This window comes from Aethalodelphis obliquidens, unplaced genomic scaffold, assembly GCF_003676395.1.
Source record: "Aethalodelphis obliquidens isolate GAN/ISIS:26980383/991018 unplaced genomic scaffold, ASM367639v1 scaffold52, whole genome shotgun sequence".
In the NCBI taxonomy this organism is placed as follows: domain Eukaryota; kingdom Metazoa; phylum Chordata; class Mammalia; order Artiodactyla; family Delphinidae; genus Aethalodelphis; species Aethalodelphis obliquidens.
Window position 1 is genome coordinate 6,397,915 of NW_020837996.1, and position 12,246 is coordinate 6,410,160.

The following is a 12,246-nucleotide window of genomic DNA, read 5'->3' on the forward strand; positions in this document are numbered from 1 at the left end:
GAGGTGAAGTTATTGATCATCAGTCACGTTGAAAAGTGAAGAAACTGAAACACAGAGAGGCAGTGCGTGGCAGATACACCGAGAACAGGGTCTGACACATGTTAACTGTAAACGAAGTATCACTGACACATGTAAGTGTTACACGGCGGGGGCCTCGGAGAAGTCAGGTCAGCTCTCCTGGAGCCCTGGTTTCCTCTGGTATTGGAGGGGGACCGGCCCTCCTTCACAGGGTGCTGGGAGGCCTTAGCAAGGCACTCTGAAAGGTGCTCAGCTCAGTGCCTGGCACAAAGGCAGGCTAAGCTGGACATTAGTTCTATGTAGACAGTGGTAGAGCCAAGCCAAAGCCTGTGTGACCGCAGCCCTGTACTCCTCAGCCGGCTCCTGACAAGATGCCCCACGTGAAGCAGGCAGACATCGCACTGCAGTGACCAGAGGCTGTGGACAGCCCAGGAGACCCATTGCAGGCCAGGCTTTGGGGAGCCCACAAGGGCTGCGGGGACTTGGCTACGTGGGTAGACAGAGGAGAGGCTGCCTAGAAGCCGGCCAGGCCGTAGAACAGCCTCGCTCCGCTGTGTTCCAGGTGCGAATGTCTCCCTGGCTACAGCGGGAAGCTCTGCGAGGTGAACAGTGATGACTGCGCAGCCCACAGGTGCCGCCATGGGGCCCAGTGCGTGGATGCGGTCAACGGCTACACGTGCATCTGCCCCCAGGGCTTCAGGTATGGTCAAGGGGCCGGATGGCAGGGGGCAGCGGGCTGGGGGCTGGTGGGCCCAGGCAGCCAGGGTGGCGACCCAGACAGCCCTAGCCCTAGGTCTCTGTGGTGCCTTTATTCCCCCAAACCTTCTTCAGCCCTTCCAAGTGCCAGAGCAGACCTTGTTCGCCCCATGCTGTAGATGGAAAAAAAGAGGTACCCAAGGCAACCATGTGGAAGTCGGACTTAGGGTCCGGCTCATATCATGTCAAACTTCGGCGTGATTCCATCTAATGAAAGATGCCACCGTTCTGGAGCCCAGCTTGCAGGGTGTGGGTAGCCACATGGCCACGCTGGCAGGAGTCTTCTTTCTAGGCTGGAGAACAAAAGCAGTATGGTGCCCTAATGGCAGGAAAATGGAGGTGAATGGGAGGGTGTGGGGGTCAGTCATTGGAATCAGTGAATCCAGGAGAGAAATGGGAGACTGGAGGCCCTGGCCAGGGGGTCAGATGTCTTTGGGGTACGTGGAAGGGGTATGAGGGTGCCAGCTCTCGCTCCCACACTGACTGGAAGGGAAGGGCCCAGGGGAGCCTGGAGGGGAGGCAGGGACCACGTAGGGGGGTCAGACTGGGGGACAGTCCTGTATACATGTCAGTACTCATGGAGGTATAGATCTGACTGTGCAGCCGAGCCCTGGTCATAGACTCTGAGAACGTGAGCCTGGAAGGAACCATGAGTTCTCAAGGCAGTTGGTTCCAAAGCCTGATTGAGACCATCTGCATGCCAGGCTTGTGAAAATATAAGTTCCAGAGCCCCACCCCAGAGTTCCGAAATTAGAATCTGGGGTGGGGAGAAGGAGTTGGAAACCCACACTTTCAAACAAAAAAAATTTTAATTGTGGTAAAATGCACATAACACAAAATTTACCGTCTTAAGCATTTTTAAATGTACAGTAAGTACATTCTTATCGCCGTGCAAACATCACCACCATCCATCTCCAGAACTCTTTTTTTTTTTTTTTGGCTGTGTTGGGTCTTTGTTGTTGCACGCGGGCTTTCTCTAGTTGCTGCGAGTGGGGGCTACTCTGTTTTTTTTTTAACATCCTTATTGGAGTATAATTGCTTTACAATGGTGTGTTAGTTGCTGCTGTGTATAACAAAGTGAATCAGCTATACGTATACATATATCCCCATATCTCCTCCCTCTTGCGTCTCCCTCCCTCCCACCCTCCCTATCCCACCCCTCTAGGTGGTCACAAAGCACCGAGCTGATCTCCCTGTGCTATGCAGCTGCTTCCCACTAGCTATCTGTTTTACATTTGGTGGTGTATATATGTCCATGCCACTCTCTCACTTTGTCTCAGCTTACCCTTCCCCACCCACGTCCTCAAGTCCATTCTCTATGTCTGCATCTTTATTCCTGTCCTGCCTCTAGGTTCATCAGTACCTTTTTTTTTTTTTTTGGATTCCATATATATGTGTTAGCATATGGTATTGGTTTTTCTCTTTCTGACTTTACTTCACTCTGTATGACAGACTCTAGGTCCATCCACCTCGCTACAAATAACTCAATTTCATTTCTTTTTATGGCTGAGTAATATTCCATTGTATATATATGCCACATCTTCTTCATCCATTCATCTGTCGATGGACACTTAGACTGCTTCCATATCCTGGCTATTGTAAATAGAGCTGCAATGAACATTATGGTACATGACTTGTTTTGAACTACGGTTTTCTCAGGGTATATGCCCAGTAGTGGGATTGCTGTGTCATATGGTAGTTCTATTTTTAGTTTTTTAAGGAACCTCCTCCATACTGTTCTCCATAGTGACTGTATCAATTTACATTCCCAACAACAATGCAAGAGGGTTCCCTTTTTTCCACACCCTCTCCAGCATTTATTGTTTGTAGATTTTTTTGATGATGGCCATTCTGACGGGTGTGAGGTGATACCTCATTGTAGTTTTGATTTGCATTTCTCTAATGATTAGTGATGTTGAGCATCCTTTCATGTGGTTGTTGCCAATCTGTATATCTTCTTTGGAGAAATGTCTAGTTAGGTCTTCTGCCCATTTTTGGATTGGGTTGTTTGTTTTTTTTTATATTGAGCTGTATGAGCTGCTTGTAAATTTTGGAGATTAATCCTTTGTCAGTTTCTTCGTTTGCAAATATTTTCTCCCATTCTGAGGGTTGTCTTTTCATCTTGTTTATGGTGTCCTTTGCTGTGCAAAAGCTTTTAAGTTTCATTAGGTTCCATTTGCTTATTTTTGTTTTTATTTCCATTTCTCTAGGACGTGGGTCAAAAAGGATCTTGCTGTGATTTATGTCCTAGAGTGTTCTGCCTATGTTTTCCTCTGAGGGTTTATATTACAGTGTCTGCCCTTACATTTAGGTCTTTAATCCATTTTGAGTTAATTTTTTATTCGGTGTTAGGGAGTGTTCTAATTTCATTCTTTTAGATATAGCTGTCCAGTTTTCCCAGCACTACTTATTGAAGAGGCTGTCTTTTCTCCATTGTATATTCTTGCCTCCTTTATCAAAGACAAGGTGACCATATGTGCGTGGGTTTACCTCTGGGCTTTCTATCCTGTTCCATTGATCTGTATTTCTTTTCTTGTGACAGTACCATATTATCTTGATTACCGTAGCTTTGTAGTATAGTCTGAAGTCCAGGAACCTGAGTCCTCCAGCTCCGTTTTTCGTTCTCAAGATTGCTTTGGCTATTCAGGGTCTTTTGTGTTTCCATACAAATTGTGAAATTTTTTGTTCTAGTTCTGTGAAAAATGCCAGTGGTAGTTTGACAGGGATTGCATTGAATCTGTAGATTGCTTTGGGTAGTAGAATCATTTTCACAATGTTGATTCTTCCAATCCAGGAACATGGTATATCTCTCCATCTGTTTGTGTCATCTTTAATTTCTTTCATCAGTATCTTATAGTTTTTTGCATACAGGTCTTTTGTCTCCTTAGGTAGGTTTATTCCTAGGTATTTTATTCTTTTTGTTGCAATGGTAAATGGGAGTGTTTCCTTAATTTCTCTTTCAGATTTTTCACCATTAGTGTATAGAAAGGCAAGAGATTTCTGTGCATTAATTTTGTATCCTGTTACTTTACCAAATTCATCGATTAGCTCTAGTAGTTTTCTGGTAGCATCTTTAGGATTCTCTATGTAGAGTATCATGTCATCTGCAAACAGTGACAGTTTTACTTCTTTTCTGATTTGGATTCCTTTTATTTCTTTTTCTTCTCTGATTGCTGTGGCTAAAACTCCCAAAACTATGTTGACTAATAGTGGTGAGAGTGGGCAACCTTGTCTTCTTCCTGATCTTAGTGGAAATGCTTTCAGTTTTTCACCATTGAGGACAATGTTGGCTGTGCGTTTGTCATATACGGCCTTTATTATGTTGAGGAAAGTTCCCTCTATGCGTACTTTCTGGAGGGTTTTTATCATAAATGGGTGTTGAATTTTGTCGAAAGCTTTCTCTGCATCTATTGAGATAATCATATGGTTTTTCTCCTTCAATTTGTTAATATGATGTATCACGTTGATTGATCTGTGTATATTGAAGAATCCTTGCATTCCTGGGATAAACACCACTTGATCATAATGTATGATCCTTTTAATGTGCTGTTGGATTCTGTTTGCTAGTATTTTGTTGAGGATTTTTGCGTCTATGTTCATCAGTGATATTGGCCTATAGTTTTCTTTCTTTGTGACATCTTTTTTTGTAGTATCTTTGTCTGGTTTTGGTATCAGGGTGATGGTGGCCTTGTAGAATGAGTTTGGGAGTGTTCCTCCCTCTGCTATAGTTTGGAAGAGTTTGAGAAGGATAGGTGTTAGCTCTTCTCTAAATGTTTGATAGAATTCTCCTGTGAAGCCATCTGGTCCTGGGCTTTTGTTTGCTGGCAGATTTTTAATCACAGTTTCAATTTCAGTGCTTGTGATTGGTCTGTTTATATTTTCTGTTTCTTCCTGTTCCAGTCTTAGAAGGTTATGTTTTTCTAAGAATTTGTCCATTTCTTCCAGGTTGTCCACTTTATTGGCACATAGTTGCTGGTAGTAATCTCTCTTGTATTTCTGCAGTGTCAGTTGTTACTTCTCCTTTTTCATTTCTAATTCTATTGATTTGAGTCTTCTCCCTTTTTTTCTAGATGAGTCTGGCTAATGGTTTATTGATTTTGTTTATCTTCTCAAAGAACCAGCTTTTAGTTTTATTGATCTTTACTATTGTTTCCTTCATTTCTTTTTCATTTATTTCTTTTTTTTAATAAATTTATTTATTTTATTTATTTATTTTTGGCTGCATTGGGTCGTTGTGGTGCTCAGGCTTCTCACTGCGGTGGCTTCTCTTATTGCAGAGCACAGGCTTTAGGCATGCATACTTCAGTAGTTGTGGCACACAGGCTCAGTAGTTGTGGCTTACGGGCTCTAGAGTGCAGGCTCAGTAGCTGTGGCGCACAGGCTTAGTTGCTCTGCGGCATGTGGGATCTTCCTGGACCAGGGATCAAACCCATGTCCCCTGTATTGGCAGGCAAATTTTCAACCTCTGCACCACCAGGGAAGCCCTTTTTCATTTATTTCTGATCTGATCTTTATGATTTCTTTCCTTCTGCTAACTCTTGGTGGGGGGGGGGGGGTTGTTCTTCTTTCTCTAATTGCTTTAGGTTTAAGTTTAGGTTGTTTGAGATTTTTCTTGTTTCTTGAGGTAGGCTTGTATTGCTATAAACTTCCTTCTTAGAACTGCTTTTGCTGCATCCCATAGGTTTTGGGTTGTCGTGTTTTCGTTGTCATTTGTTTCTAGGTATTTTTTGATTTCCTCTTTGATTTCTTCAGTGATCTCTTCAGTTATTTAGTAGCATATTGTTTAGCCTCTATGTGTTTGCATTTTTTTACAGTTTTTTCCTGTAATTGATATCTAGTCTCATAGTGTAGTGGTCGGAAAAGATACCTGATACAATTTCAATTTTCTTAAATTTACTAAGGCTTGATTTGTGACCCAAGATATGATCTATCCTGGAGAATGTTCCACGAGCACTTGAGAAGCAAGTGTATTCTGTTTTTTTGGATGGAGTGTCCTATAAATATCAATTAAGTCCATCTTGTCTAATGTGTCATTTAAAGCTTGTGTTTCCTTATTTATTTTCATTATGGATGATCTGTTCATTGGTGAAAGTGGGGTGTTAAAGTCCCCTACTATGAATGTGTTACTGTCAATTTCCCCTTTTATGGCTGTTAGCATTTGCCTTACATATTGAAGTGCTCCTATGTTGGGTGTGTATTTACAATTGTTATATCTTCTTCTTGGATTGATCCCTTGATCATTATGTAGTATCCTTCTTTGTCTCTCTTTCTCTTTGTTTTAAAGTCTCTTTTGTCTGATATGAGAACTGCTACTCCAGTGTTCTTTTGATTTCCATTTGCACTGAATATCTTTTTCCATCCCCTCACTTTCAGTCTGTATGTGTTCCTAGATCTGAAGTGGGTCTCTTGTAAATAGCATATATACAGGTCTTATTCTTCTATCCATTCAGCCAGTCTATGTCTTTTGGTTGGAGCATTTAATCCACTTACATTTAAGGTAATTATCGATATGTATATTCCTATTACCATTTTCTTAATTGTCTTGTGTTTGTTTTTGTAGGTCTTTTCCTTCTCTTGTGTTTCCTGCCTAGACAAGTTCCTTTAGCATTTGTTGTAAAGCTGGTTTGGTGGTGCTGAATTCTCTTAATGGGGGCTACTCTTCATTGCGGTGCATGGGCTTCTCATTGTGGTGGCTTCTCTTGTTGCAGAGCACGGGCTCTAGGCATGCAGACTCCAGTAGTTGCAGCACACGGGCTGAGTAGTTGCAGCATGTGGGCTCTAGGGCACATGGGCTCAGTAGTTGTGGCTTGCGGGCTCTAGAGCACAGGCTCAGTAGTTGTGGTGCACGGGCTTAGTTGCTACGCGGCGTGTGGGATCTTCCTGGACCAGGTATTGAACCCATTTCCCCTGCATTGGCAGGCAGATTATTATCCACTGCGCCACAAGGGAAGTCCTCCAGAACTCTTTTTATCTAGCAAACTGAAACTCTGTATCCAATTAAACATTTTCCTGTTCCCCCTCCCCTGGCCTCAGCAGCCACCATTCTTTTTTAATTTATTGGCCGCACCACGTGGCATCTTAGTTCCCTGGCCAGGGATTGAACCCACACCCCCTGCATTGGAAGCATGGAGTCTTAACCCCTGGACCACCAGCTAAGTCCCCCAGCAGCCACTATTCTACTTTCTGTTTCCATGAGTTTAACCACTCTGGATACTTCATATGAGTGGAATCAGACAGCATTTGTCTTTTTCTCTCTGCTTCTTTGACTTAGTATAATCTCCTCAAGGTCCATCCATACTGTAGCATGTGTCTGAATGCCCTTTTCAAGGCGGAGTGTTATTCCCTTGTGTGTACGTACCCCGTTTTGCTTATCCACTGATCCATGGCTGGATGAGAATCTGCACTTTCAACAAATTCATCGCAGGCAATTCTGATGACGCTGATATTGAGAACCTGTGCTCTAGTCTGACCCCATTATTTTAAAAATGGGAGGGCTTCCCTGGTGGCGCAGTAGTTGGGGGTCCACCTGCCGATGCAGGGGACGCGGGTTCGTGCCCCGGTCTGGGAGGATCCCACTTGCCGCGGAGCAGCTGGGCCCGTGGACCATGGCCACTGGGCCTGCACGTCCGGAGCCTATGCTCCGTGACGGGAGGGGCCGTGACGGTGAGGGGCCCGCGTACCGAAAAAAGAAAAGAAAAAGGGAAATCTGGGGCTTAGAGAAGGATCAGGCCTTGCCCCAGTCACTAGCAGGGCTGGAACTAGTCTCAGTTCCCTCTCATGCCACGGTCTCTGCTAGTGGCTCTCTGGCCTAAATAACTTGATGTCTCCTCTCACCGTTCCCCATCTTCCCTCCCCCCATCCTCCTCTCCTCCCTCCCAGCGGGCTCTACTGCGAGCACCCCCCGCCCATGGTCCTGCTACAGACAAGCCCCTGCGACCAGTACGAGTGCCAGAACGGGGCCCAGTGCATCGTGGTGCAGCAGGAGCCCACCTGCCGCTGCCCCCCGGGCTTTGCCGGCCCAAGGTGCGAGAAGCTCATCACCGTCAACTTCGTGGGCAAGGACTCCTACGTGGAACTGGCCTCCGCCAAGGTCCGGCCCCAGGCCAACATCTCCCTGCAGGTGCGCCCCACCCACCCAGCCCTTGGAGGGACCCTAACATGCCCCCAAGCTCTGACTGTTCCGAGAACAGCTGGGATGCCCCAGATGGCAGCAGTCCTGCCCCCTTCCCTACACATCGTAAGGGACAACACTCAGCTTGGGGAGACTGGGACCAGCTCTGTCCAGAGGGTTCTATAGACAGCTCCTGACCAGCTCTCACTGCAAAGAGCAGCCCCCACTCCAGCCTCATTCATTCTTTTCTCTAGGAAATATTCATTCAACTATTACATGCCAGACACTGTGCACTGGGGATTCAATGGTGGACAAGACAGGCAAAGCCCCTTGCCCAGGGCGGGATGACAACCCTGGGTGTTGTGGGAGCATGTGGGCGGGGCAGTGGTACCAGCCTGCTGGGAAGAATCAGGGAAGCCTCCCCAGAGGCAACGAGAACTAAGCTGAGATCTGAAGGATGAGTAGGAGCTTGCCTGGAGAAGGGCGGAAGGGTGAGGGGCTGATGGTGCAGGATGAAGGGGGGTGGTGCATTCCAGCCTCAGAGATCAGCGTGTGCAAAGGCCCAGAGGCACAAGGGAGCAGGGCATTTTTCAGGGAACAGGAAACCGTTCAGTATGAACCAAATTCTTTTCCAACTAACTTCTGTCGAGTTCCTTACCTATGGACCTGACTAGTTCTTCCAGGCTACATTTCTGGGTGACCTCAATGCTGTTGGGGGGCAGAGGGAGAAGGGAAGGGGTATGATAAAGAGCAGGCCCCTGCCTGTAGGCTCGGTGGGCAGGGGGGACCCCAGAGACACAGCTAGAGGGCGCAGGCCAGTTAGTGGCTCCGCCACATAGCATTAGCTAAGGCCCTTTCTTCCTTCTAGTTATGGCCACACTAGCCCAGGTATAAGCTTGTGGAGAAAATATTCAACAAAGATCCACTGGGCCTCCACCCCTGCCAGGTACCATTCGAGGCACTGGGGCTGCAGAGATGTGTGAACGTTCACACGGCCTCACCTCGTGGGGCCTACAGTCCAGCGGGCAGGCCTCTGAGATGGGGGTTGACCCCAGGCGCACACAAGAAACAAGCTCTGGTTGCCATCACTGCCCTCGCCCCTGGTCCCTGCGTCGCCGTCCTGCCTTCGTCCCTCAGTCCCAGACACCCAGGGACGCACGTGTTACATCCCAATACCCAGTGCAGCACCGAGTGCCCCGGACAGCCCAGTGTCCTATCAGACCCCCTGCTCCCCGTCAGCTTCATGGGCAAGGGCTCCTACGGGGACCTGGGCTCCGCCAGGGTCTGGCCCCAGGCCACCATCAGCTGCTCCTGGGCTAGGCTGTGGGGGCCAAGAGGCTGGTCACAGAGCCCCACCCCTGTTGCCCTGTGCCTGGCAAACAGACGCCCTCTGGGCAGCAGCTTTGAGACCAGTGCTTCTCAGCCTGGCAACACTTTAGAACCTCCTGGGGCAGTTCGTATCTTTGCCTGCGTCTGGCCTCTGGAGATCTGTATGCAAGTGGTTTGAGGTGAAGCCCAGATGCTGTGTTTTTAAAAAATTCCCTAGGTGACACTTAACACGCTGCCTGGTTCATAGTAAACACAGAATTAAGTAGTAATTGGTAGTATTTTGTTTATAATTGTTATTATACTTTATACAGAGAGACCAAGGCCCCAAGAGGCTAGGTCAGAGCTCAGGGCTCCAGGCATTTATTATATATGTGTGTGTATATATATATATATACACACACACACACACATACACATACATAAAAACATAGCAGCACATAAAGGGGACTCCATAAATATTTGTTGAATTGCTCAATCAGCATTTGCTGGAGCATTAAGTATAGGACTTCCTTATGGAAATGAACAGACTAGATGAAGGAGGAAGTACGAACATGAATTCAGATCCAGGGCTCATTCAGAAGAGGCCGCCTGGAAGAGGGCTCTGTGAGGCGGGGACGGGAGAGGTGGGGACTCGGGGCAGCCCTGACCCTCATGACTCCCTCCAGGTGGCCACAGACAAGGACAACGGCATCCTTCTCTACAAGGGAGACAATGACCCCCTGGCACTGGAGCTGTACCAGGGCCACGTGAGGCTCGTCTACGACAGCCTGAGCTCCCCGCCGACCACGGTGTACAGGTGAGGACCAAAGTCCCGCCCCCATTGCACAAGCCCCCCTCGCATCTTCGCGCCTGCTTCCAGCACTAGGAGAAGATGCAGGACGGCTTTGATGCCGCCTCTCCCTGCCCCCCCCCCCACTTTCCGCTGGCACAGAGTGGCGGGTGGGAGCGAGAGAGGTGGTCTCGGAGGAAGAGGCAGGAGTGGAAGGGCGGAAGGCAGACCCCGTGGGGAGATGACACCTCATTACCATAAGGTAGATGGCCAGCTGGCTACTGGGCCGGAGCCTGTGCTCCAATGGGGACGAGGCTGCTTTACGAGATGCCCTTTTCAAAACGTCATCCTAATCTTGCATTAGTTTAAGAAAGAAAACGGGGAGATGAGCATGGAACTCAAGGGGAAGATATTCCAGAGCACGGAGGGAGCAGGACTCAAGTGACTTTCAAACTGTTCTAAAGGACAGTTTTTCCTAAACTGCAGTCTTTCCAACCATCACCCTGATTTTTACATTATCAGTATGTCAGCTGGGCTGTTACCTAACCCGCTACCTTACGTCGGCTTTAAATCTGTTCACTTTTTAAATTTAGCCTCAGCTTGAGCAATGGCATCTGTGAAATCACAGCTCTGCTAGTCCAACACGTTAGAATTTTCTCCTGCTTCTCAGTAAAATGAACTCTAGACTATTAACATTTAAAAATTATTTTAGTTATAAATATTTTTATAATACTTATAAAAGCAGCTCCTCAAGTGAGAAATGTTTGTCTGTGTTACACTTAAAATCACATAGAACCTCCCGTGGAAGGAGAGCCTTTGCTTGGGGAAAACTCCACATCCAGAGGCCAGCCCTTCCCCTCTGGAAGCGAGAGCACATGTGATCAGGGTGAGTGAAGGGCAGCATTTTTTCCCAGTAACTAAATCCCTTCTTCAATCAGAACTTTACATGGAACTCCATCATATTAAACGCACAGAAGCAAAGCTGCCCTGCTGGGCTGGGGCAGGGGGAGCAAAGTTTCCTCCTTCACACAAACTCTCACGAAGGCCCCCAATACACCTCCAACAAACCCAGTTGAAAACCATTGGTGCAAACGAGTGGTTCTCGAGGTGAAGCCCCAGAGCGGCAGCGGCAACAGCAGCCCAGAACTTGTTAGAAAAATGCACATCTTCCGATGTGCTCTGAAGCTCTGGGGTCAGGCCCAGCCACTGGTTTTAAGGGGCCTCCAGGTGAGGCTGAGAAGTGCTAGCTAACCCAGGAAGGCTTCCTGGAGAAGGAGCCATTTGCAAGGGGTCTTGAAGAATTTGTGTGATCAGGGAGAGCAGTGGGCCGGCAGGCTGGGAGAACAGCAGCGACAAGCCTGAGGGACGATGAAAAGGCAGCGACCAGAGAAGGTGGTTTCACGACGGGGGGTGGCTGGAGGGAAGACCAGCCAGGTTAGGACAGCAGGTACCATGGATGTCCCGGGAGCCTCAGAGTTCCCTGGGGCCAGGGCCTCCTAACATCTCTGTTCCTGGGGCTGCTGGTCATGGGTGAAGTGCAGAGGAGAGAGAGCCGGGGGCAGGGCCAGGGCAGCCCTCCATAAAGCCTGGGGCGTCAGACACATCTGGGCTTGGCCAAGTTACTCCACCTCTTGCCTCCGTGTTCTCCCCGGTGTGCTGTGCATGACAGCACCACGTCCCTCCAGGGGTGTTCCTGGGGGCTGAGGGTTGAGAAAGCACTTGGCAAGTTGAGCCTGGACGTGGGCAGGTGAAGGACAGAAGGTGACAGCCAGACTCTGGAGCAGCTGGGCTCTGTCCAGAGCTTGGGGACCTTCCCTGCCCTTCCCACACCGACGTTAGCTGTTGGTCTGGTAGAGAGGTGTGTTGTTGGTAGGAATGTTGGAACGCTCTGCTGTTGTCTTAATCAGGATGGGAAGAATGAATCAGGAACCCAGAGAATTGCCATCTCCAGCCCTTGTCAGCGAGTCAGGTGAGAGTTAGCAGGTGGCCCTGGGGAGACCCCCGGCCCCTTCTCTTACCCATGGGAGGAACCAAGTAAAGGATGTTCCTGCCAGGATCCTCATGCCAAGCCTGGGGACAGATATTTAGTGCTCTTCAGCCCCAAATCCTAAAGGGCCCAAGTCTCTAAGAGTCTCATATTAAAAATGGTTTTGCGGGAACTTCCCTGGTGGGCCAGTGGTTAAGATTCCGAACTTCTGATGCAGGGGGCGGGTTTGATCCCTGATCGGGGAACTAAGATACCACGTGCCATGCAGCGCAGCCA

The 12,246-nt window shown here is 48.1% G+C and overlaps 1 protein-coding gene across 1 annotated transcript in view; it reads left to right on the plus strand.

The window, feature by feature from the left end:
* Window positions 1-12,246, plus strand: part of SLIT3 (slit guidance ligand 3) — a 609,330-nt gene that overhangs the window by 570,687 nt on the left and 26,397 nt on the right. Inside the window, exons 30-32 of the mRNA XM_027084345.1 lie at window positions 581-718; window positions 7,654-7,894; window positions 9,880-10,010. Of these exons, the coding sequence (XP_026940146.1) occupies window positions 581-718; window positions 7,654-7,894; window positions 9,880-10,010 (510 nt within the window). The remainder of the gene's footprint in view (window positions 1-580; window positions 719-7,653; window positions 7,895-9,879; window positions 10,011-12,246) is intronic.